Below are 26,608 nucleotides of genomic sequence, written 5' to 3'. Positions count from 1 at the left end.
GCAAGAAGGGGCAGGAGCTCCTGGCCGGTAGCGCAGTTGGTTAGAGCATCATCCCGTTACACCAGGGTGGCGAGTTTGATCCCTGGTCAGGGCACATACAAGAGTCAACCAGTGAACGCATAAATAAGTGGAACAACAAAAGTTGATGCTTCTCTCTCTCCCTCCCTAAAAAATCAATAAGTACATTTTTAAAAATTAAAAACAATAAAAAAAGAAGAAACAGGAGGTCAGGGTAGTCCTCTGAAGTTTGCCCTCTCTCACCACATTACCAGTTAGCAAGAGAATAAATACTAAAATCCTTGTATGATCTTGTTAAAATGAAATCCTCTTTGGGGTGTTAATTTCACCCATGAGCCTGCCTTTGCACTTCTGTTTCCTTCTCTGGTTCTCTCCAGAGGTGTCTTGTGGGGGAGGGGCTGGAGCGCCCTTGCTCTGAGCTCCTCGTTAGAACCAGAGTGGCAGGCCTCATGTGGGAGCTGCAGCCGGGCTGCAGAACAGAGCTGCAGTGAGTAGGTTAAGCGTAGCTGCAGGGAGGGAGGGTAAACAGGGAGGGAGGTTAAGCGTAGCTGCAGGGAGGGAGGGTAAACGTAGCATGAGCAGTGAGAAAACTTACCACAGTATTGGAAAGGAGGGTGGAAAGACAAACAGAGTCAGGCAGGAAATGGCTGGAGATATTTTTAAAAGTTAGGTGTTTTTACATCAGCAGGGTCTCATAATATGCACATTAAATTCCTTCAGGAATTAACTGATGTTATTAGAGATCATCATTATTCCTTTTTAGATTAATATGTTTTTATTGATTTCAGAGAGAGGAAGGAAGAGAGATAGAAACATCAGTGATGAGAGAGAATCACCGATTGGCTGCCTCCTCACACCCACCTCCGGGGATCGAGTCCCAGGGACCTCCTGGTTCATGGGTCAATGGTCAACCACTGAGCCACACCAGCTGGGCGGTCATCATTATTCTTGAGACTCATTTAGGTAGAAGGAATCCCTAAGAACTATGACATAGTCAATGAACTGCTCTGAGGCTGAAAATGGGGGTGGTGTCTGAGGGACGCATGTAAAGGGCTTATAACTTGGGCAAACACGTAGAAGAAATTACAGGAGACTAACTTATGTGTATCGTGACAATAAGGCTACATGTGCAGGTAAAGGGGGAATGACAAGGTGAGGATGGTTCTGGTATAAATCACTATTGCCAGACTCACTGAACAGCAGAGTTTAGCTTTAGTTTCTTTAAGGGGAGTCACTCTTAGCCTGGCCGACATGGCTCAGTGGTTGAGTGTCGACCTCTGAATGGTTTGATTCCGTCAGGGCACATGTCCGGGTTGTGGGCTTGGTCCCCAGTAGGGGGCGTGCAGGAGGCAGCCAATCAATGATCCTCTTTCATCATTGATGTTTCTCTCTCTCCCTTTCCCTTCCTCTCTGAAATCAATAAAAATATATTTTTTTAAAAAAGAGGAGTCACTCTTAATTGGTGTCTCCAGTCTGACCACTGCCCTGAGCTCCAGGCACACACTGCCACCTCTGGTCACAGATCCTTGAGCATCCATCCCAAAGGCACCTGCTCCTGCTGCTGTGCTCCGTGGCAGAGGTAAGCCTTCAGGCCACACATCTCAAAGAAGCTCCCCCTCCCCTCTCCTCCTGCTTCAAAGGAGTCTCTTGTTAACCTGAAGTTTCCTAGGACTCACTCCCTTCCTTCCAATCCGAACACAGGCATGTTTCAGGAATACTGTGGGCTTGGTTCCAGACCTTTGAAATACAGTGAATATTGCAATAAAGCAAGTCACATGAGGTTTTTGGTTTCCCAGTGCATACAAAAGTTATTTTTGCATAATACTGTAGTCTGTTGTGTGCAATAGCATTATGCCTAAAAAACCAATGCACATACCCTAATTTAAAAACACCTTATTGATCCCACCACTGCCACCAAAAAACCCCCCAAAAAACCTTATTGCTAAAAAAATGCTATCATCTGAGCCTTCAGCAAGTCATAATCTTTTTGCTGGTGGAGGGTCTTACCTTCAATTTGTAAGAAGTGCAACATCTGTGAAGGGCAATGAAGCGAGGTGTGCCTGTCCTGCAGCCCTGGTCCTGTCCTGAATCTGGACAATAACTCAACTTTTCAAACACCGTTCTGATCAAGTTACCCTACTCCGTGTGTCCCCCTGGATAGCTTCCTGTTATTCTGAGGAGTCAGAGCAAGCTCCTTCCACAGTCTACCAGGCTCGCTCTGAGCATTCGCCTTCTCTTGGTTGCTTAGCTGACAAGGATCTTTAGGTTTTCCGGAGATGAAGTGCAACCAATTAAAAAAATTCCCACAGCAAAAATTACCAGACCCACAGGGGAAAAATTCCCACAACAAAAATGCCCAGACCCACAGGGAAGAAAGCCACCATCGAATTAAAGCATCAGTACAAAATACACACAACAGATTTAGCTGTCTGTCCTTCCATTCTGTAATTATATACTTCCATTTGTGTGACTCTTTGATTATAACTGTCTCTTCTCTAAACTACGAGCTCCATGAAGCAGTGACTTTGACTCTAGGTGGCATACAGGGTGCTCAATAAATAATTTTGAACAAGTGATTGAATGAATGAAAGAAAACTATTCTTCCCGACTTCCCTTCTGTCAGGCCAGTGCTCTAGACTTTATGTGGATCCCGCCTACCATTAAGCAGCTAGACTCCAGACCCAATAAACAAACGTAGTTTAAGAACCATTACTAACTTTGCCAATAGTGAGGGAACTTCCCAAGGACCCCTGCAAACAACAGAGTGAGTGTAAACCAGGTTGTCTCCAAAGCTGCCCTTGGGGCAATCGCTAATACCGTGACCTTGAAGATTAAGGAACCACACAGAAGACTACATAGACCGTGAGTCCCAGCTGAACCCAAGTCTCATAAATTAAGTCAAGATCTGGAAGGGGCTACACTTTTAGCAAAAGCAGAGACCAGAAAACTTCCACCCACCAGTAAAGGGAACCTACAAAGAAATATGCCTCTCTGTGTGTGGTGGGGAAAAATTAAGAATAAGATCGGCTCCCCTCTGAACCAGGAACCAACCACACGCCTGTTCGTTCACTTTGTGTTACTTCAGGTCTGGGACATCTTCCTCCCAGAAATTAATTTGTGGTGTTAGCGCCCCCTTGTGCCTGGTGGGAGAAACTACAATTTTTTTTCGAAAGGCGAGCAGCCTAAATCAGGATCTTGAGGTTTTCCCGAGATAAAGTGCAACCAATGAAAAAAATTCCCACAATAAAAATTACCAGACCCACAGGGAAAAAGCCACCATGAATTAAAGCACCAGTACAAAAAACCCACAACAGATTTAGCCCCCCAAGCATTTCAGATATTAGGTTTATCAGATACAGAATGTAAAGTAACCATGCATAAAATATTTAAATGCATAAAAAGAATTAAAAGAAAGACAGTATAAAAATTATTATGGATATTTGAAAAAAACAAAACACCAAAAAACTGTCACAGCTGAAGAGAACTGAAGGCAGATGGGAAGGAATTTGAGCACAATGCAGAGATGTAAGAAGACGGGGACCCATCTTTCTGCCTCTGGGCTCTGCATCCAGTCCATCGTCTTCTCAAGACTGATGATGACAATGCAGAGTGTTTAAAATAGTGCCTGGTATACTCCCAACAATATAGATAAATAAAATAAAATAGTGCCTGGCAAGTAGAAAACACTTTATAAATATCAATTAGCTTAAGCCACATGACTGACCTGTATAGTCGGTCACTTGCTATCTCTCCCTCTAGTGAGCACCTGGAACAGGGGCTGTGCCTTATTCACCTTTGCCCTGGAGCCTTGTATGCCTTCTGAACACAGAGGGTGTCCATTACAGGCTTGTAAAGGAACTGAAATAATGTACGTAATATTTTTTTGCCACCCCTTACTTTGCATGTGGCAGTACCTGCAAAACTGAATAGGACTGCCTTGACCTTGATTTTAAAAAACTTGATCTGTTGGAAATAGTCCTCTTCGGCTCCTCTCACCCCTTCATACCTAATTAAAGCATGTGAAAGAGGAGGTGGCTCTTCTAACATGTGAGCATGTGAAAGAGCTCTATCCATGAAGTCCCACCAACTCAGCAGCTTCCTGACTCGGTTTTCTGGTTTCCACTTTTGCTCCCCACCTTCCCATGTTTTTCACACCGCCACTAGAATTAGATTTTTTAAAATATAAAATACATCATGGTCTTCCTTTGTCTCAATCTCCCTCCACCCCAAACTAACATCTCCTGTCTATTTAGAATAAAATGTAAATACTGTTGGCTCAAAGGCCCTGCCCACCTCTCCACCCTCCTCCTATTGGCCCTTTCTCACTTGCAGCCACCGAGCTGTCTTCCTGCTTCTTAAACCTGTGGAGCTGTTTCTGGCCTTCGCTGTGCGAGGTGCGTACCTACATTCCCTTGGCAGAGGACACTCTTCCTTCGGAGCGATGAGTGTTTCCTTGGTGTCTTTTACGACATGGCCCAAACGTCATTTCCCTGACTCACCCCTCACAGCCACTCTGTGGCATCATTATCTTCACTGGCACACATCCCTACTTAAAGTCACTGCGCTTATTCGTTTGCCTGCATCTTTGTCTCCCTCCATCGGAAAGTAAGGGGGTCCTCTCTGTCTTGTTCAGCACGAGCTTATGGTCCTAGAACAGGGCCTGCCCCACAAGCAAGGCATTCCATAAGCACTGCTTGAATGAGCCACCAACGTTGCCTACAGATAGGCAAGGCGTGATATGTGATCTCAGTGCCAGAAAGGGAGAGGTGACTTGTGGCTTTAAAAAAAAGCTCTGGGAAGAAGTCAGCAACAAAACGCTGTGACATGATGCTGCTCATGTAAGAGGAAAATGACACCCAAGAACAGAGAGCTAATCTATCTGTCGCTTTGGTCGGGCCTTTAGAGGCTGTATAATTTTGGTTTTAACATTTAAAACGGTATGTCAGAACTGGGATGATTTCAGAAAAAGGACCATTTAAATGAATACAGGGTAGAAAAAAACAGAATCTGTGAGGAAAGGCTAAATGATTTGAGAACTTAGGCTAGAGAAGGAAGGCCAGCAGGCGGCTTCGGAACTGTTTAAAAGTGAGTCTCGTCATTGTCCAGCTGCCAGGTGTTGTGGCCAATTAGGAAGAGTCACACGGGAAGAATCAATCAGCCTTTATTCACTTCCTGTGACAGGGCAAGCGAGAGGCAGAGGCGCCACCTCCCCAGTGTTCCATGTCCCCCAGTGCAACCACACCAGGCGAGGGCCAATGAGATGCCAGGCAGACCAGGACTGTCTCACTGTCAGGAGCCCCCTGAATAAAAGGCTCCTGCCTCTTGCCGAAACCAGTTTGGCTCAGTGGATAGAGCGTCGGTCTGCGGACTGGAAGGTCCCAGGTTCGATTCTGGTCAAGGGCATGTACATTGGTTGCGGGCACATCCCCCGGTGGGGGGTGTGCAGGAGGCAGCTGGTCGATGTCTCTCTCTCATCGATGTTTCTAGCTCTCTATCCCTCTCCCTTCCTCTCTGTGAAAAATCAATAAAATATATTTAAAAAAAGAAAAGAAAAAAAGGCTCCTGCCTCTTTATGGACCATGGACGGGGAAGGGAGAGAAGGGCTGGGAATGAAAGGTACTGGGCCAAAGCAGAGGCCCCTGGGAAGTACGTGGGCTGCGGCCTCTGAGGAGGAGCCTGGGCTATGAATGCAGGTATAAGCGGGGCTGCCCTGGGTGGCCTGAGTCCTGACTGCAAGACCCTCCACAAAATTGCACGCACAGTTGTGACTGCCTGTGGTCAGCCTCAACACGTAGGATTGTGGCCTGGAGCGGGACTTCTCACCAGTCAGAGTCTGTCTGCGTTCAAAGCCCACATCCTTTCCAGTTAAAAGCATCCTCTTGCCAGCTTACTCTCACCATCTGGCTCAGGCTTCACCATCTGGACCAGTCAGTCTCTCTGCCTCTGGGTCTCACATCTTTGACCCACCTTCCATGTCTGTTTTCTAGAACCCCACAAATGACCTGTCCATTTCTAACTGAAACCATTTGGGGTGCCCCACCATTAAGTCTGGTGGGCTAATTGCCCCTCCTGCTCTCGGGGTCTCCCTGTGGGTGGGAATGCCTGACTCCGTGCCCCCGCCCCTTGGCCTGGAATATCCTTCCCATTCCTGTCTGCCCTTCCAGCTACAGCTCAGCACTCACCTCCTCCAGGAGTCTCCCAGGCTCTACAGGGCCACAGCACTTTGCATATAATCACACTCCACTGTCATTGTCTGCAAGGTCCTGCCCAGCTGGGACATCATCTTTGCAACCTGGTCCGTCACACAGGTCTTGCTGAAGAGATGTTGTGAAATGATCAAATGAATGAGAGAAAAAGAAAAAAGAACCGACGACTATTCCAAGTTCTGGCTCCATTCTGTATCCCTAGGAAGTCCCTAGCCTGCCTCCCTCCTTCCTCACATCACCTCCCCTCCCGCAATCTGAGAGTGAAGGTAGCAGAGCAGCAGAATGTGCGGGGCAATTCTTGGGATCTGTCTGCTGGCTGAGGAGGAGTCCCCATGCCCAGGGGGTCCTTCCTGCTGGAAGAAGAGGACCCCATGGTCAGCCGCAGACAGCTCCAGAGCTGTGTGGTGGCAACCCTCAGCAATCAAGCTAAAAATCAGAGTTGAGCCCTGGCCAAGTGGCTCAGTTGGTTGGAACATCGTCCTGTCCATACATCAAAAGGTTTTGAGTTCGATTCCCCATCAGGGCACATACCTAGGTTGCAAGTTTGATCCCCAGTCAGGGCGAGTACAGAAGGCAACGGATCGATGTTCCTCCCTCACATCAATGTTACTCTCTCTCAAATCAATAAACTTACCCTCAGGTGAGGGTTAAAATAAAAATCCGAGTTCAAAGTTTCCATCCTTCTCCCCTGAAAATTACACCCTGGCCTCTTTCCTCATTAAAAACTTTATTTTCAGAAGCAGAACTGTTTTTAACACAGAGAGTTCAAGGCATCGGCCTGTCTGTAAAGCCCCGATTCCACCTTCCCTAGTCCCAGCCTCCCTAGAGGTTCAGAAACTACCTAGCCTAGCTTCACGCCCCTAACACGCCCCCTGGGTCCCTCTTCCCTGGGCTTGGATAACTTGTTCAGAGCTTAGACTTGGTCTCCCAACTTGTCTTCCTTGTACACCTCTCACAAAAGCTCCATTTCCATGGGAAACAGACCAGCCTCCAATCTGCCTTCTGTGAGGGCGTTTCCATGGGAAACAGGAGAGGAAGGGGCTCTGGAGAGCAGCAGGCCCTTTACAGGCAGCAGAGCCGCTCCACCTCCTCCTCGCAGGCATAGAATTTTTCAAAGAGCTCCGGGGAGGTGCCATTGCACTCGAACCACCGCCTCAGCGTGCCCAGGGCCCGGAGAGCGTCGGCTTTGGTGGGCAGGGGCTCGAAGCTGTCCTCACCAGGCCCCTCATCGTTAGTGTCCACCTCCTCTTTGCACGCTCCAGATATGGGCTCCTCACCCTCCAGGTCCACAAAGCGGGAGAACTCCTCGAGGCTCAGGCCGCACGGGACTGGTGGCATCTCAGAGGCTTTGTCCAGGGACAGGGGCATTCTGCAGGGAGCCAGCCCTTCCTGAATGAAGCTGCTTACAATGGACTGGGGAGGCACCTTGGCCCAGGCAGCCGCCACCATGTGCAGAGTGTCCAGCACTGTGATGCCTGCCCCAGCCTCAGCCAGCGATGTGCCAGCCCTCTCGCTCTGGGCAGCTGCCAGCTTGCCCAACAGACGGTGCCGGTAATGGGCCTTAAAGGCCCGGACCACGGAGGTGGGCAGGGAACGTGTGGTGCTAGCGGTAGAAAGAGGCAGGAGCCTCACATGGCAGAGCCCAGACAGGCCTGCCAACCGCTCCGCCATTTGGGCAGCCAGCAGCAAGGCTACCTGTCGGCCCTGCCTCCCCACGTCCCGGTCAAACTGTGCCAACCACTCTGACCAGGGGATGCCCGGGTCAGGGTGGTAGGAGGCAGGAAGAGCCTCACTGCTGACCCCAAAGAAGCACCTTGGCGCAGCCTGGAGCCCACTGACCAGTACCCGTCGCTTCTCTGTGCCCCTGGTGTTGGCACACAGCAGCACCTGTACCCGATCACCTGTACCCACGCTGCCAGGCACTGCCCGATACAGCAAGGGCACTTCAGCATAGCCAAAAACATCCTCTGGGGAGAAGTCTTTCAGGGAAAGAGGCAGCTGGGTCTGGGACGTGAGGCCTGAAGGAGGTGGCTCAGGGGGAAACGGAGGTGCGAGGACATGGCGGGCCCCAAAGCCCACGTTGTTTCGGCGTTTCCAGCGGACCAGCCAGCCGATGCTGGGCACGAAGTCCTGGCCCATGATGTCGGCCAGCTCCTTGGCCTTGTGGAGCAGCATGGGCCCCGTCACGTCCCAGGCCTTGGCCCGGGCAATGTGGTACCAGCAGAGCAGAGCCTCGTCGATGCTGCTGTACTTGGACTCCCGCTTGCGCTTGCGCTCCCTGTTGGCGGTGCCGCTGCACCAGTCTGCCAGCAGCTTCTCCTTATTCTTGCAGATGCGTGAGATCTGGGGCTGGGAGACCTGGAAGCGCCGGGCCACCTCCGACTGGGACATCTTGGACTCATCCAGGAGTTCCAGCACCTGGATCTTCTCAGCCAGGGACAGGGCGTGTAGCTTCTTCTTGCTGCTCAACTCCATGGCTTCTCCAGGGCACCTGTGGGGAGGAAATTGGGCCATCTGGGAAAGGGTGAGAGGGTACACTGGGCAGGAGGTGTGAGGGCTGGGCTGAGTGAGCGGTGGGCTGGACACTGATCCGGAGGAATGCCAGAACACAGCTGGGGGGCGGGGGGGTGGCTCAATGGTCAGGAGAGGGGAGTCTGGGCTGGGGTTTGATATAATTGGGGGAGAAAGATGAATAGGGCCAAGGGAACAGCTGCAGAGACAACAAAGGAGTTTGGATGGAGAGAACATGGGGCTAGGGCTGAGGGGGGCAGTGGTAGGTCAGACAATCAGGGCGGGGGGAGGAATCCGGAGGAGGAAAAGGGGGGTGACGGCCTGGGCTGGATCTAGGTAAGATCTTGGAAGACGGGGTGGTGGAGTGGATGAACAGAGTTGAGGTGACAGGTGTACAGATGACAAAGAGAGAGATGGATGGGGCTGAAGAAGCAAATCTAATTTGGTGCTGGGTCCCGAGGAGCTAGGCGGGGCGGGGGTCCGGTCTGGAGAGTAAATGGGAGCACAAGGCCTAGAGGGCAGGTGCACAGACGACAAAGGGCAAGAGGGGTGATGAGGCCACGGGCAGCTCGAGGGGGCGGGGTGTCACTAATGGGGGAGGTGGGACTGGGAAGGGTATCTGGGCGCGGGCTCGAGCGTCCGAGACCTAGGCAGGCCGGGAGCAGGCTCCGCAACCTGGCCGGCCTCTTCCCGCCTCGATGCCAGGTCCGTCCTCCGGCCAGACCCGGGAGTTCCCCCTGGGCCTCCCCGCCTCCCGCTCCGCACCCACCTCAGGCGCTCGTCCCGCGGCTCCCGCCCTGCCCCTGCCCGTATCCCGAGTCCCGGTCCGGGCGGCGACGGGAGAGTAGGGGAGGGACGGGTGCCACGACCCGGAGGGCGAAGAGGGCCGAGGGGCTGCGCGGCCAGCGAGCGGCGGGCGCGCGCACAGCAGGACCTCAAGCGCGCCTCCCGCGCCGGGCTCTCCCGGCGGAGAAGACAGCTGTGCGGCCGCTCCGCTCCCACCCGCCGCAGCCCCGCCCCTGGCCAATTAGATTGGCCCTCAGCGACAGCCGGTCCCGCCTCCGGCTAAGTCTCATTGGACGTCGCGGAAGTGGCGGTTCGTCGAGCCGTCGGGGGGCGGGGCTTCAGCGCGCGGTTGACAAGGCCGGATCCGCCGAGAGCCTTCGAGGCTCCTCCAGCAGCTGGGACCCGGCCCGCCGCTGGGACCCGGCCCTCGGTGCCTGACGACCTCGGGTAGCGTGGGGGCCGGAGAGCAGACTTGGTGCCCCAAGGCCTCCCTGGCCTCAGCTTCCTCATCTACCAAACTGGGCTGATGCCCCTCACGAAGTGGTTTGAGAAAATGGAAGCAAGCGTTTCACTAAAAGCCGTTACCATGGACAGCGCTAGACTAAGTCCCAACCCGGCTATGGAGACACTATTTGCCTAGGCCCTAGGGCCAATTCTGATTTAGGGCGTGTAAAGACTCATTTTTACTAGTTTTGGTACCTGTTGGCAAGATTCAAGTTTCTAAACCCAAGATGTAATGATCATTCCCTTCCTTAGTAACCTTCAGTTCTGCCTGGGCCTGTTCTATGCAATTAAATGTCGGTGTCTTAACCTGGGGGCCAAGGCCCCATGCTCTCAATTTCACCTGCTTTCCAGCGTCTCTTCCCTCACGCAGTGATGGCGAACCTATGACACGCATGTCACCACTGACACGTGTAGCCATTTCTGACACGCGGCCGGTGAGGCGGCCGCATGCCGAGGATGAAACATTTGCGACTAGAGTCTTGGAGTTAGTTTTTTCCTCAGTGACACACTACCCGAGTTATGCTCAGTTTTTTGGCGAAGTTTGACACACCAAGCTCAAAAAGGTTGCCCATCACTGCCTCACAGCTTTGGCTGAAAGGCTGGGGCCACAGACCTGAGTCCCCATCTCTCCGCCTTTCTCATAGGCTTCCCTCCCCACCTCAATCCTGCCCCTATCCTTCCATGTCCCATCCTAAATATAAAAGAGAATGACACAGGAAACCCATCTCCTGCAAACACTTTCCAAATTTCCTCATAGTATGCCTGCTATACTAAGGTTCCCATTTTTTTTTTTCTTTTCCTATTTCTTTTCTCCCCCTAGGCTGCTCAGCCACCAAGAATCATTGCTTTAGTCCCTCTACTCCTGGCCTACTTCCGTGTGAAAGCGTGATGACAGAGGCTGCATTCTTGTCCTAACACAATTCCCAGCCCAGAGCACCCTGCTTGCTTACTTACGGCAATGGCCCAGGCCACTGTATTAGGTAACAGGGGCTTTCAGACTGTTCCAGAAAACCCTAAAGATGCTTTGAGGGTTCATAACAGATTGATTCAAATCTTTAATTTTAATAAGATCCACTACGGAAACTGTCTACATGCTGGCTTCAGGGAAAGAAAACTGCACATAACCATGTCCAGGGGAAGGCTGCAGTCCTGCACTCCCAGCCGAGTTCATGCACACTGCACTCACATGAACAAACAGGCTCGTGTGGCTGAGGTGCCTCCGCTCATGCTCATTACTCTTATGAAAAGCTTTCATGTGTCCCATCGCGAGGTCAATAGGTTTCCTGTGTCATTCTCTTTTATAGTTACATCATAAGCTTCTGGACCCCGTTTTAAGTATCTCAAATTGCAAGGTCAACTGTTACAAACCTGTCACCACTTGTGTATACAAGTTTAGCTGAATTTCCTCCAAATCAACCAAAATACAGAAGTAAATAGGATGCTAAAGTTGATTTAAACCCAAATTTTGTATTATTATTTTTTTAATCCTCACCCAAGAATATGTGCCCTGACCAGGAATTGAACCTGCAATCTTTTTGGTGTATGGAACTATGCTCCAATTGACTGAGCCACCCAGCCAGGGCTACAAATTTTGTATTAATCAAAACAACTTCATTTTTTTAAGTCCTCATAGATGCTACATATAACATGGATGAATCTTGAGAACTTTTTTTTAAAACATATTTATTGATTTCAGAGAGGAAGGGAGAGGGAGATAGAAACATCAATGATAAGAGAGAATCATTGATTGGCTGCCTCCTGCATGCCCCCTATTGGCAATCGAGCCCACAACCAGGGCATGTGCCCTTGACCGGAATCGAACTTGGGACTCTTCAGTCTGCAGGCTGAGGCTCTATCCACTGAGCCAAACCGGCTAGGGCAATTCATTGTTCTTTATAACAAGGAACTGTTATAACCTGACTTTACATAAGAAATTAAAGTACCCAATTTTCTATCTGCTTTACAGAGTGGAATTCATCAAAAACTTTAATTTGGGAGAAAAAGCTGTATTTTAAAACATTAAAAACCAGTCCTGCCCTGGGTGGTATGGTTCAGTTAGAGTGTCCTGTGCACCGAAGGGTTGTAGGTTCAATTCCCAGGCAGGGTACATACCTAGGTTGTGGGTTCAATCCCCGGTCAGGGTGCATACAGGAGACAACTCATCAATGTTTCTCTCTCATGTCGATGTTTCTTTCTCTTGTCCTTCCTTTCTAAAATCAATAAAGTAAAAAAAACTTAAAAAAAAACTCACAGTCCTAAGAAAGTTTTAGAATAAAGTGGCCTTCATAACCAGGAAAGGGATTCAGGAGATAAACCATTCAGCAGAAGGCTCTGTGTAAAAATGTTTATTTGTACTAATGTTTAGAATACGGGAACTAAAGAAAGAAAAAAGACACAACTCCAAAGCAACAGTGAATTAGGGCCTGCCCATGGCCAAGGGGAAGGCCACACCAGGGTGTCCTAGCATGGAGTATCCCTCCCACTACTGAAGTGTTACCAGGCAGAAAAGTGAGTGATCAGGGTGTGAAGACCTTACCAGCTGCTAGTGAGTGTGCAAGGGAAGAAAGGGATGTCTATGTGGCTTCCCTGTGACCCAGGACCCAGGATCCACAGAACAGGAGGCAGAGACTCTCAATTCAGTTAAGGGCAGGAGCTGAATACCCAGGTCCAGGAAGAACAAAAAGGAAATTACGGAGGTAGGCTTTTTTATCGAGTTAAAAAACAGGCACATTGTCCAACATCTCCCTGTGACCCCCAAGTGGCTGGCCTGGACCCCTGATGCTTCCTCTCCCCACAAAACCAAAGGGAATAAGGAAGGGAAGCAGAAGATAGGAAATTCCAATAGTGGGGAATGCTGCAGTCATCTGTGAGAGTAAGCCAGGTAAGCACAAGAATCAGGGTGAAGCTGCTACTCCCCCTGGGATGGGACAGGGCAGAACCCAGAGGGTGACCAAGAACCTACTGGCTTGGGCAAAGGATCCTCAGTAGCAGGAACAGAAGGCTGCAGAGAGCCACTCTGAGGGAAGAGGGTGGTGAGGCTAAGCAGCAGGAAGGGCATGAAAAGCTCCTTGCAAGTTCTTCCTCAATTTACTAGTTGCTCACTACCAGCTACTCCTGGTAAAGAGGTCCCAGCTTGACTCACCCCTGGGGGAAGGGAAAACCCTGGGGACCAGTGTGGAGGCAAAGCTGAGAGAGAAGTGAGCTGTTCCCCCCACTCTTTCTCAGTGGACACTGTGTGAACCCTGTGATCATCAGGGCCAGGGCCCAAGGCAGGCAAAGTGAATGCACTTCATGGAGAGCCATGAGAAGCTGGGCCCACAGGTACTCCTTGGGGCATGTGTTGCTCCGTTCTCCCTGAGGGCCTGGGGCCAGAAGCAGTCAGAGCTGCCACTTTAGCTTGCTGCTGCCAAAGGCAGGTTGGCACAACCACCCCCAGGTTCTCTGGACTTTTGAGAGAGAGGAGGAAGGGAAAATGGGTTATGGAAAACAAGAGAGGAGGAAACAGCCCTAGATGTTGGGGGGACAGGGGGACTGGCCACATCAAGAGGAGTTCTGGTTCTGGTAGATGGAAGCTTTCTCCTTCAGCAGGTCCAGACACAAGTGGCAGCTCCAACTTCCTACAGAGAAGCATAATGAATGGGGTTAGGATGGCTCCCACACAATCTTAACCTGCTGTCCTTCCAATCCCCACACATCATCTCTGGTATCAGGATCGGCTACAGCAGGATGGGAAAAGTTCTGCATAACAAAATTTCTTAGTTATCCTGAACTGGGAGAAACTGCTAGGTCTTCAAATACCATGAAAAATAATTCTCAATGGAGATGAAAGAATCACCTGGAGGCCCGGCTGGCGTGGCTCAGTAGTTGAGCATTAACCTATGAACCAGGAGGTCACGGTTGATTCTCAGTCAAGGCACATGCCCGGGATCCCCAGTAGGAGGTGTGCAGGAAACAGCTAATCAATGATTCTCTCATCACTGATGTTTCTGTCTCCCCCTTCCTCTCTCTGGAGCACACCCACGCTTTCTTCCCTCTTGAGTGTGCATCTTTTCTCTCCTAAACTACAAAGGTCCACATGAGACTTGCTCATGAATTTCTATAAAGGAGGGGTTTAGCACAGAAATTTGGTCGGAAGGGGCCTTGTGGAGAGGTAGCCACTTTTTACCAGGGGGCCAACAGGCAGGGGCAGCTCATCTGGGCTAACCCTCTCACTCTGTCTCCAAGGCCCCTTTTCTCTGACTTTTCAGTGAGTTCTGGCAGAGCCAAGGCAGAGCACCTGGGCTCGCTCTATTGCCTCTTCTATTCTACGCACTTCCTTTGTTTCACTGTCTCCAGTTTTAATAAACATACTCTCAAAAGAAAAAAACCGAAAATCTTTCTTAGCTTGAGAGCTAATTAAACTAGGTGCAGCTAGATTTGGCTGTGGAGTAGTCTGCCAACCCCTGACCTAGAGCCTATGCCACCTGATGGCTTCTGGGCCCTCTACCCCTAGCTGCCTGCAGCTCTCCACTACTTTAGTGTCTGACAGTACTTCCAAAGGAAAGCCTTCTACAGTTAATGTAGAATTTTATCAGTAAATTGATACTTTATGGTTAAAAAAGTAAAACACAGAACTCATTACTTCTCCCCAAAGTAGATTTCGAAACTCAGCATGACAGATGACAAGAACAGCTGCTAAAAGACTCGGACTTAGTTAGTGGCCTGCTTCTCTTGGGGGAAGGGGAGGATCACTATTTGACCTTACAAGTTAGCTTACATCACACAGTGAGTCACTCTCTTGCCTGGAATGCTGGCCCACATCCTCTGTGCATAGTAACAGCTTCTGGGCATTCACATCCTCCTGAGTAAGCTCATGAATTTCCATAAAGGAGGGGTTTAGCACAGAAATTTGGCCGGAAGGGGCCTTGTGGAGAGGTAGACACTTTTTGGTGCCATCACCGGTTTCTTCAAAGAGCTTCCATAAACGCGGAGCATTATTAAATAAACTACTGAAGGCCCAGAGTGACCCGTTCAGGCTCCAGGTTCAAGTCCCTTCCAGACTGGGTGGAAATGAACACCAATTTGTCAGGTTCAAAGAGCTGATACCAAAACATCACTTCAGACAAGCTATGAAGTGAGTTTCCTGGACTAACTAGAGGAAAACAAATCACTCCTTCTGGCAATTGTTCTCTGCTCGGTATCTGCTCTCTCTCGGACTGTTGATCTTGCGTTTTCAAATTTATCTGGGTATAATGTGCAAACATGATACATTTGAAGTTGAAATCCTAGGAAAGCATTCTAAACTGAGTGAAGGCAAAGTGCCTACTCCCCAATTTGGAAGGATGTATCACTGGTAAGAGAACTCATTTATTATACAGGTGATGGTCCAAGTTACTAATAATTGTTCTGAGTAAAAGATCCAGGCAACCTACCTTCAGGAGGCTCAGACATGGACGGGGTAAGACAGTACATGTGGTAGCCACGATCACAGTCGTCACAGAAGAGCAGCTGGTCCTAGAGAAGGCACGACGGAGGAGGAAGGGAGGAGGTGAATGATAATGGGTCTCAGGTAGGCCACTGGGACAGGTAGGAAGGAGAGCTATGTAGACACTGCTACTACCTCCAAGAAAGGTGAGATAAGTGCAGGTAAGGACAGACATGGGCATCTCTACATAGAAAACCACTGGTGTCCATCTCTACCCTACCAGCTGCCTAACTGATTTCATGGTCCCCAGTGTCCCCTACAATCTATTTTCCAGAGAGCAGCAAAGTTATCTTTTAAAAATTTCCGACATGCCACATCACTGCCCTAACTAAACCCTCCGACCTGGTGATCCTGCTTCCAATCTCTTCTACCCGCTCTCCCAATGCAAGGCTCCACCCAGCTACACTGGCTTGTCCGCCTGAGGTCTTTGCACTCGCTGCTCCTTTCCTGGAAATGCTCCACCTCAAATCTTCTTGGACTGGCTCCTTGGTATCATCCAAACCTCAAAACCAACATCACCCCCTCAGAAAAGCCATCTCTGACTATCCAAGCCGGCCAGTTTCTCTCTGCCACATTACTGCTTTCATTTTCTTCATGGCACATCATAAAAATGTCCTTTCCTTGCTTATTCCCACAAGAATTAAGTTCCATAAAAACAGGGACCTTGTCTGTCTCGTTTGGTGTGCTTAGTGTCTAGAATGGTACCTGACACCACGTAGATCATCAGTAAACCCCTGCCAAACGAAGTTCCACCCAGGGTGCTGGGGAGGGGCAAGCAGGAGGGAGTTTGCTCCCTCTTACTAGAAAGCTCACTTTAGAGGGAGCTGGGGAAATACAGTGAGAGCTGAGGAGTGCGCTGGGAGGGGCAGGGACACGCACGTCATTCTCGGAGGTGCCACAGATGTTGCAGCATTTGCACTCGATGCACTGCCAGCGGTAGGTCTTCACTGCTGCCATCATCACGGGGGTGAACTGCAGGCAAGACGGATGCCCTGTGGAAGGGGGGGGGCGGGGAGCAAGTAAAATAGGAGCTGGAAATGGGGGAGAAGCGGGGTGACCTGGTTGACTGTGACAGCCACTGGACAATGACAAGTCAAGAACCTCCTGGGGACGGGGTGCTGGCTGGGGCAGCCCTCGCCCTTGGAAGTACCTGAGCGGCCGCAGTCAGAACAGGACACCAGCTCCTCGGGTTGTCCTGTCTTCTTGTTGATTTTTGAGTCCCCCAGGCAGAAGTCGCAGTAGTTGTTGGGCAGGGCCAGTCCATCGGGACCCTTCTTGGCTACAGTGAGAAAGAAAGAACTCTGATACCCCTGGGGGCCTTGAGGTCTCCCAACATCTCCGAAAGGAGGGTTTTTCATAACCAGGCCGACTCCTGCTTGCCCCACTTCTGACACCTCAGCTTACATTTCTGCTCCTCGGACCTCTGGGAAACGGGGGTGGGTGGCTGAGAGTCTTCCTTGTCCTCGCCCTCCTCCTCAGCCAAGTGGGAGTGGGCATAGTGGTAACTGAGGCCTGGTCGGTTCTTGTAACGTTTTCCACAGACTGAGTGGGGAGAAGATTGCAGAGAAAGGTGTTAGGATCCAAGAGTGCCACCTCCCTCTCCCGCTAAGCTGTGGGCTCCACCTGAGGCAGAGACAACCACCCCCACCCCATCAGCTCTGTTCTGGGACAGGCCTTTAGTGGCGGCTGCTTCTCCTTGGTCAGGAGCATCGGGCCCTGGGGCTCTCCAGCTTCCATGGCTCTTCTCCCTGCTAAACCCCAATCCCTGGCCACCTCTACTCTTCACATTGGCTGTCTGTGAGACTGAGCCCTGGCCCCATCAACACTTGCCCTGGGAATAGTCTGGGGAGCTCCAGGCCAGGAAGGAAAGGGAATTTCTATAGTCTTGCGATATGACAGGAAGGAGAGGAAAGGTAAGAAAGATAATCCAAACTTTCCCCCGCCTCTTAGTAAATGTGGGAGGCTCATATATATACCCCATATACAACACGGAGCCCATCTCAGCCCAAAGTGGATCAAGGTTTAGGGCCTGGGTCTCTTGGGGATAACCTGTCAACTGAGTCTGCAAGGTAGCTGGCCCCCAAAGAAATTCAAAGACACTCCCAACCAATCAGTGCCCTGCCCAACCCCACCAACCAGCAAGGAAAGCAGATCTCCACGAGGCACCTTGTACTTTTGAGCAGTGATACCAAGAAGAGCCAGGGAGCCAGCAGGAAAGGAGTGGGAAGAGGATGGGAGGAGGAGATGGCAGGGTGATGGGAACATTAGCTCACCACCAAGTGGCTGTTTGGGGAAAGGGGAGCAGAGGGATCTGTTTGTCACGGGTTTCTTATAATGCTTTAGAAGCCACCCCATGCAGTGGGCCTGAGCAGCCCTCGCAGCACGTTTGTGGGAGACAAGCAGTGGGAAAGGCAGCTTCCAGGACTGTGAGGACTGGAGCACAACAGAAGGCCCATTGCTCCCATCCCCAAGCCATTCCAGAGATTTAAACCAGCATCACAGGAGATGAGAACGGCAGGAGGAACAAGGGAGGAGGGAAAAAGGGATAGGAAAACCAAAAGTCTGAAAAGTTGAGAGAGCTACCTCTCTGGGGCGCTTTCGAGGTATGCTTTTGTTTGAAACTATCTGAAAGACAGAAAGAAAAGTCATGAGAAGAAGGCCTTGATATACTTGAGACAGGAGCAGCAGCAGCGGGAAAGCGGAGCAAACGAGAGAGAAACCTCAGCGGCGATGGTGCTCCCAGGGTGGAGGGACAGAAGTGGGAAGTCAGAGCAAAGGGGGAGAGAGAACAGACATTGAAAAACTTGGTGTTGGACTTCTGGGGCCCTGGCTTGACTGGGGCCAGCAGACCTGGATGCCATCTATCAAGAGGCCGATTCTGCCTGCTGTGTATGCCCCCTTCACCAGCCCCCAACCCCAGGGGACAGCAGAAGTCTCTCCCAGAGCATGCAGGTCCCACCCACCTGGTAGCAGAATGCAAGGCCTCCCTGAGGTCCCAGAGGGAATCGGTCAGCAGGCAGGACAAGAGTCCAGGCTTGTTTTACCGCGCTGAGCAAGAACACAGCCCTCCCTCCTCACATCCTGAGCAGGAGCTGGGTCCAAGGCAAGGACTACCCACCCACTCAGGAGGCACTCACTGTCACAGGCATAGGGCTTGTCTCGGTCCTCTAGGATGGAAGCGTCCAGTTTCTTACGGGCACTGCTAACACCTTTACCCTGCCAAAAAGAGCAAAAAGATGCTCTTACTAAGGTGTCTAGGCCTAAGGAGTTTAAACTCTCCTGGAAGTGGCTGCTAATCTCACTTGAACCCACAGGCTCCCCTGCCCCAGGCTGTAGGCAGCACCCTGGCCCCTCACCTTCGATTTCCCTTTGCCCCGACGCTTGGGAGTGTCTTCTTCATAGTCCTCATCATCGAGGTCATCCAGGAAGTCATCGGGTTCTAGGATCCGCTGAGTAGATAGGATGATCAGGATTAGGATGGGCAGAAATAAAGTTCCCCCACAATGGCAGTGGCAAGGCTACCAGAACCTCCTTTGTGACCTGGTCTCTCCACTCTAGCCTCATTTCTCACTGTTACCCTTCAACACCCTATAACCCTGCCCCCTTCTCCCTGCAGTTTTCGGCTCTCCCTCCTCTGTGCCACTCATGTTGTTCCCCTAGCCTGGAATGCCTTTCCCACCATGTTTCCATACAGCTTTCCCCGATACCCAAGTAACCATGCCCCCTCCTGCCTCTGATCTGCTGCCCCGGAAGCATGTTTATCAGTGGTCCCCTTCCAGCACCTCACTTACTAGATTTAGAGCCTTCCTGATTAATTGTGTGGACTTATGGGAAATTTTTGTTAACTGCTGTTTCAGCCTCTCTATATGTGAAATGGGGACCACAGTACCTACTTCATAAGGTTGTATAAACAGGAGAAAATGATGGAAAAGCACTTAGTACCGTGCCTGGAGTAGTTTTAGCTCTTACTATTTTTATGTACAGTTTTATGTGCCTGTTGGCAGGGACCAGGTCTATTTCACTTATGTAACCCCAGGCACCCAAAAACTTTTGTGACAGATGAATGAGGGAGAGCCTGAACTTAGAAGGAAAGGAGTGGGCAAGGCTGGATGGTAACAGTGAAGCTGGTCAGCACCCAGCACTAATTAGGGGAACAGCAGAACTCCGGGGCCCTGGCTCCTGGCCCACAGCTTGCCTCCGTTCTGATTTTGCCTCTCCTGAGGAGAAGGCTAGTTACCATCAGAGCTCCCTTAGCCAAAGTATTCATCTTGTACCTTCCGTGCTCGACTGTTGGTCACAGGAAACTCGCCCAGGCTGTCATCATCAACTCGGGGATCTGGGGCACCTCGCTTCTCCAGGGGGTCAGTGCGCAACAGAGCCTCTAAACTGCTGCCATCCTGAGAGATCAGCCCCTCCTTCTTCAGGGTCTGGTCTGTGTCTGCAGCAAGGTCAGGATGAGGCACTCAGAAGGGCTGAGAGCAGACCGCTCTGGCCTATAGAGTGCTAGGCCAGCCACAGGCCAGTCACTGTCTTCTGGTCTCTGGCTGCCCAGGAACCAAGACACCCTAATTCACTTGGCACCTTAAATTATCTGTCTCTTCTATTAGACCGAGTTCTTTAAAGAAAGGATCACATCTTATTCATTTCAGTATCCTCACAATCTAGCATTAGGACTGGTACATAACAGATTAGCAGGCCTATCATGCAGCAGGCCATGACCCTGCTCAGGAAGGAGTGGGCTTACCTGGTTTAATAGATGGGAAAGAAAGCCTTGGGTCCTCAGGAGGGTGGGCTCGCCGCTTTTTCCGCCAGCGCCGGGCAGGGTATGAGTACAGCTGCCCAGAGGCCAATCCTGTGGAAGGAAGAGAGAGAAGTCAAGCCCTAACCCAGTTCTAGAAAATAATATCAAACCCTTTCTAGATGAGTAGGCCCCACGAGTTCTAGAGCAAAGGAGGAATAATGGCAATGCCGGGGCGGGGGTGGGTAGGGTAACTTATAGAAAAGAAAAATAGATGTGAACTCAGGGGCCTTGGCTAACACATAACTCTGCAGAAGCCCAACAATAGCCTCAGTCCTGCAGAAAACCAAGATGCTGGTATAAAGCTGTCTGCCTCTTCCTCCCTGGGCTTCTGATCATGGGAAGACCATATTCATCCATGGTGGAAAGCAGTAGGGAAAACCCTCTCAGCTGGCTCACCCCTAAAATGAGGAAGCTTCTTCTTCCTTGTGCTCCTGAGTCTGAACCCTCACCTGGACCCCGGTGTCGCTTTTCCATCCAGATGTAACAGTTGCTCTGGGCCACTCCGGTCTGTGAGTCCAAGAAAGGCAGGCGCACGCTGCGCTCAGCACAGAGACGGGCATTGTAATTGTGGCATTGCTCCATGGCATCTTTGTAGTACTGCTCCCCAAGGCTGCAGTAAAGACAACAATCAGGTGTGTGTCTATGTGTTGGGGGTGAGGGGCAGGGCACAAGGTGCTGAACTATCCCTCACCCTTCCCATCTGCTTCTCCAGAAGGCTCAAGGGTCTGGGAGACTGCTGCTTTGGTGCTATCTGCCTCCATTTCTGCCTCATGGGACACCAAGCCCCTTCACTAAGCCATTAGGAGAAAAGGCACTTGACAAATAAATTACTATTGGGAACGCATGATTTCTTCATGTGTCTAATCAGACTTAAGTGTAATTCACAAAGAGAACTAATGTTTATTTTGGGCCTTTCATGAGTCCGTGCCACTCAAGATGCTATTTCTAAAGGGAATCAAGAAAGAAATAAGAAAAAAAATGCTATTTCTCTTGACCCTCATCCTCTGAGAAGCAGTGGTTAGTTCCTTTTTATAAAAGGAAATGAGTTCAACAAGGTCTGGGAGACCGACTAAAACATAGTTAGCAAACTACAGTATATCTATATAATGAAATTCTATTTAGCCATAAAGAAGGAAGAAAGCTCTTCATGTACTGATATTGAATAATCTCCAAGACAACTAGGAAAAAAAAACAACAAGGTAAGGTGTTGAGGAAGTGTTATAGGATGCTACCATTTATGGAACAAAGAGGAGGAAAAGAAACTGTAGGCCTCCAGGGAGAAAAACCAGGTGACTTTCTCCTATTTGCTCTTTTATATCTTTTGAATTTTGAACTAGGTATTTATAGGTATTTACTTAGCTAACTAATTAATTCTGTATACTAAGTTTAGAGTCAATGAAAAAAACCTGAACTTCCTTGAAAACTACTCTTTTTTTTTTTTTAAGGTTATTATTTTAATTTACCAACATCCAACATGTACTTTGTTTTTGAACATATAATTGCAGAAAGTAATGATCAACTTTACTTTTGCAGGGAACATTCAGTTGTCTCAAATTATATATTGCAAAATTATAAAGGAATTATTAAACCCACATTAATTCATATTGATATAAATGTAGAAGATATGCACATAACCAATTTTTAAAAAATGGGTACAATAAATTAAAAGTAAATAGTAATGGTGTTTCTGTTCCTAAAATATGATACATTGGGACATGTTCCTTAAAAATGTGCTTAGAGCCCTAGCTGGTTTGGCTCAGTGGATAGAGAGTTGGTCTGCGGACTAAAGGGTCCTGGGTTCGATTCCAGTCAAGGGCATATGCCACGTTGCAGGCTCAATCCCCAGCAGGGGGTGTGCAGGAGGCAACTGACCAGTGATCCTCTCTCATCATTGATGTTTTTATCTCTCTCCCTCTCCCTTCCTCTCTGAAATCAATAAAAATATTAAAAATAAAATAAAATATATTTGATTGGCTGCCTCCTGCACGCCCCCCACAGGGGATGGAGCCCACAACCTGGGCATGTGCCCTGACCAGGAATCAAACCTTGATCTCTTGTGTCATAGCTCGATACACAACCACTGAGCCACACTGGTTGGGCTCAATTTGAAATTGTAATCAAGGGTAAACCTTTAAGTGGTCTAAAAAGCTGGAAAACTGCACAGTGCCAGTTATCTGGTTCTAAGCATGTATATGGAAAGAATCTTGTTCTCATCCTTTAGGGCTTAATAAACACTTTAGCACTGCAGCTTAAACTATAACAATTCATATTTACATATCTTATCAATCTTAAACAGAGGGCAGAGATGATTTCTTTCTCACAGTAACTCCAGTACCAATGAAGGTGTCTGGGCATCTTGATTTGACTTGGGAGTAAAAAGACCTGACTTGGCTAAAAGTCATCAAATGTGAACATTGAGTCAAACCATGGGATCTCCAGTTCCTCTGCTATAGACAGGGGAGGTTGGACTAGATAAGTTCCAACATATTCCACGAGAGGAGACTCATGAAAAGCTGGACAGAGTAAGTCTGTGTTGCTTACGTCCGTATCTTGAGCTACATCAACAAATCCTTCTGGAATCTGGGGGGGGGGGGGGGGGGGGGGGCGGTTCCCTGAGCAGCTGCAATCAACCACTTAGGCACAGCTTAGCATGTTCCCAGCAACTGAAAAAGTCACACCACACACAAGGCAGTGACACCACAAGACAGCCTGCGTGCTTCAACAAGCCGAAATGACTGTAATTTGAGGTAGGCATAAATCTTGTGTTGGAGTGGAGAGAATGGAACGGACTCACATTTGCGCGCCTTTAGGAGGCAGCCTCGTCCTCATAACACAGAGGAAAATTGGATAAACAAGGCTGAGTGCAGCAGCTCCTTTGTTTCTGCTGATGGGAATTGATACTGACACTGGAAGTCAAATGGAAGGAAGGGCCAGACTGGCTGAGAGCTGCCAAGTCAAAGCAAGGAGGCTGGACACAGTCTGAGGGGAATGGATGAGAGATGTTTTATCCAAGTTCTTATGAGTTAAGGGAAATCTCAGAAGGTGGGACAAACTGTCTTGTGAGTAAGAGAGGTGGGAATAAAACAAGTTGGGGGGAGAGAGGACCTGATGAGGACAGAGCAAGAGAGAATGAGAGAGCTCTTAAAAACTTAAGAGTCCTAGCGTGAGAAATTTCAAGCTAACTTCATTCTCTATATCTTGTTACCTAACAGGTTTCAAAACTAGTCAGCAGCCACAGATATTTACTACCATTATTTTACCCTAGTAAATACCTTAAAGATTGTTTCAATTTTGACACCACATTTGGAGGCACAAGAATTTATAAATAGGAAAATTCTTCCCCAGAACAAGATGTAAGTCAGAGCCAGCTGGTGTGGCTCAGTTGGTTGGGCATCGCTCTGTGCATCCAATGGTCTCAGGTTCGATTTGCCTGGGTTTTCTGGCTCAGTCCCCAATGGGGGGCATGAAGGAGGTGGCCAACTGATGTTTCTATCTCTCCCACTCCCTTCCTCTCTCTCTAAAAATCAAATTTAAGTTTTTTTTAAAAAGATGTAAGCCCTAACCAGTTTGGCTCAGTGGATAGAGCGTCGGCCTGCAGACTGAAGGGTCCCAGGTTTGATTCCGGTCAGGGGCATGTACCTTGGTTGTGGGCACATCCCCAGTGGGGAGTGTGCAGGAGACAGCTGATCGATGTTTCTAACTCTCTATCCCTCTCCCTTCCTCTTTGTAAAAAAATCAATAAAATATATTAAAAAATAAAAATAAAAAGATGTAAGTTAGAAAAGATGAGCTAGTAGTCCTGACCTCGATGTATAACTCAGCTGTCAGAAGACTAGGCACACCATGATCAAGAAAAGCAATGGGCCAAAACCGGTTTGGCTCAGTGGATAGAGCGTCGGCCTGCGGACTGAAAGGTCCCAGGTTCGATTCCGGTCAAGGGCACGTACCTTGGTTGCGGGCACATCACCAGTAGGGGGTGTGCAAGAGGCAGCTGATCGATGTTTCTCTCTCATCAATGTTTCTAACTCTCTATCCCTCTCTCTTCCTCTCTGTAAAAAAATCAATAAAATATATTTTTAAAAAAAAGAAAAGAAAAAAGCAATGGAAAAGCATTTTTTCCCCAGGTGGGAATGGTACTGAAAGAATGGAAGCCCCTTTTTAAAGGGAAAGTTCTGTAGGGAAATGTATTGTGATCCACAGGCCTCTGCAACTAGAACCAAGGAAGACAGTGTTGGTTTCTCATTACTAGTACTCAGGAACCAGTGCCTGGTGACCCTCACCATCTCTACAGCTCTTGAGAGAAATAAGATGTCATGCTCTATTTAAATGGGCAACCCCTTATGTCTAACACTACACAAAAGGGTTGGCAACCCTATTTCCCTGAAGAAAGTCTTTCAACATAAAAAATCTCACTACAGCCCGGCCAGCATGGCTCAGTGGACCTATGAACCAGGAGGTCAGGGTTCGATTCCTAGTCAGGGCACAAGCCCAGGTTGCTCCCCAAAGGGGAGGCAGCCAATCAATGATTTTCTCTCTCATCACTGATGTTTCTCTCTCTTTCCCTCTCCCTTCCTCTGAAATAAAAAGATATTTTTAAAAAATCTCACTACATATAACTCTCAAAATCTAGGCAAGTCTGACATTCCCCCAGTATAGTAATATTTCCAATATTTTTTCGGGAAGCACGAAACCTGTATAAAACCTCCCCTTACCATGGGATGGGGGAGTCAACAAAGAGAAAGGCAGACAAAGAAAGAACATCTGAATCAGGAAAAATAAGTATACAAGTGGTAGATCAACAGCATCATTTCTAAATTGAGGGAAATGTCAGTGTGCAGAGAGCTGGGGAAACTGGAGTGGGCAGATCAGAGAGAAAGATAATAATGTTGGGAGGATGGGTGGCTGAAAGCAGGAGGATCCAGCTAAAAGCAAGTAAAATAAAACACACACACACACACAAAAACACAAAACCACAGGGAGGAGAAGGCACTTAGCTTAATGGAAGTGGAAAAGCTTCTCAAAGAGGCTCCAGGCAGGGAGGGAGAGGCAGTGTCCTCTTATTAAAAGGTTCCGGGGAAGAGGGAGGCTCAGCCCACCACAAAGACAGCCAGAGGCTGTGAGTCCCTAAGACCAGTTCCCAAGCCTTTACCTTGTCATCCAATCAAAATCCAAAAGCCCCAACTAGACAACTAGACACCTCTGTTTTCCGACCGGCACCCAGCCCAACGGAAAAGGAGCCGCTCTATTCGCCCGGGGCATGAACCCATTTCAGTCCTCATTCCGATTCCTCTTCAGGGAGGAGGCTGGGTTGAAGCAACTCCCAAAGCATCTCTCCCTCGTAGCTACCAGGCCTCTCTCCATTTCCCCGACAACGATTAACTTTAACCTGGCTCGAAATCTGCCAGCACAGGGATTGCCCACCGCGAAGACAGCCGGCCTATCGCTCTCCAGGCTGCAAAGGCGGCCAGGGCGGCTTCGGCCAGCTCCCGGGCGGTGATGGCTGGGATGCGCCGACGCAAGGCCCTTTCCCCTGAAGTTCTTCCCCTTGTATACCTGCTCTTCAACGAATTCTTCCCGAGAATATTTTTGGTGTTGGGTACCTGATACCCAAGACCCCCACCCCCCACGCCACGCAGCTGTTTAGGAAAAAAGGAAAAAGAAAAAAACAGTCCCGCGATGCCTAATCGCGCAGAGCTGCCGAGCCGGTTGCTTCAGGGCCAGCTGCGGGCAGCCAACGGGGGAGATCGGTGACCGGCTTCGCGGGGACCCGGGTCGGTCCCGGACCGCCGTCGGCCAGGCTCCTCCGGACTGCGGCGTCTCGGGAGCGACCCCGGGACAGTGTCTCTCGGACGCAACAAGGGCGCCACACTCTGGAAACCGTCGACCGAAGGAATGCTCAGAGCGCACAGCCCCGCCGAGCCCAGGGAGGCTGCCCGCGAGGGGCTCCCGTGTGCCCCTCAGGGCCTCCACAAGTTTCCAAAGAGGCGCAACGTCTTCTCTGGACTCTCCTGTTGCCCTCCCCAGGAGGAGTCCCAACATGGCCTTCCCGGGCACGTCCCTCTCTTCGCCTCGTCCCTTCCCGCACCACCCTCTCCTCCCAGGCCCTTTACAGGACCTCCCGGCCCAGGAGAGAAAGAAACGACCACTCACAGCTTCACTACATTTTCCACCACAGCCGCCATCTTCCCTGCTCCTCTCCCTCAGGCCGGGAGGCCCGGAGCCCAAACGCGCAGGCGCGGGGACCTAACGGGGGACCCAGTTTCCTAGTCCCTCTGCGCAGGCGCCGCCCGAGCGCGCGCGCCCTCGAGAGCGAGCGAC

General features: G+C 49.8%; 2 protein-coding genes across 2 annotated transcripts; both read right to left on the bottom strand.

Annotated features, from left to right (window-relative positions):
• Positions 1 to 7,228: 7,228 nt before the first annotated feature.
• TIGD3 (tigger transposable element derived 3) lies at positions 7,229 to 9,740 on the bottom strand. The gene is made up of 2 exons (XM_079786984.1): positions 9,505 to 9,740; positions 7,229 to 8,715 (listed from the first exon to the last, which is right to left on the bottom strand). The coding sequence occupies exon 2, from the start codon at positions 8,697 to 8,699 to the stop codon at positions 7,287 to 7,289; it is 1,413 nt and encodes a 470-aa protein (XP_079643110.1). The 5' UTR covers positions 8,700 to 8,715; positions 9,505 to 9,740; the 3' UTR covers positions 7,229 to 7,286.
• Positions 9,741 to 12,355: 2,615 nt separating this feature from the next.
• Positions 12,356 to 26,588, bottom strand: DPF2 (double PHD fingers 2). Its single transcript, XM_079787921.1, has 11 exons — positions 26,441 to 26,588; positions 20,740 to 20,900; positions 20,234 to 20,341; positions 19,764 to 19,927; positions 18,846 to 18,938; positions 18,627 to 18,705; positions 16,894 to 17,031; positions 16,640 to 16,768; positions 16,369 to 16,481; positions 15,437 to 15,518; positions 12,356 to 13,642 (listed from the first exon to the last, which is right to left on the bottom strand). The coding sequence occupies exons 1-11, from the start codon at positions 26,470 to 26,472 to the stop codon at positions 13,566 to 13,568; spliced, it is 1,176 nt and encodes a 391-aa protein (XP_079644047.1). The 5' UTR covers positions 26,473 to 26,588; the 3' UTR covers positions 12,356 to 13,565.
• Positions 26,589 to 26,608: the final 20 nt, after the last annotated feature.

This window comes from Cnephaeus nilssonii (assembly GCF_951640355.1).
Source record: "Cnephaeus nilssonii genome assembly, chromosome: 13".
NCBI classification, from domain to species: Eukaryota; Metazoa; Chordata; class Mammalia; order Chiroptera; family Vespertilionidae; genus Cnephaeus; species Cnephaeus nilssonii.
This window is presented reverse-complemented; position numbering and strand designations above follow the sequence as displayed.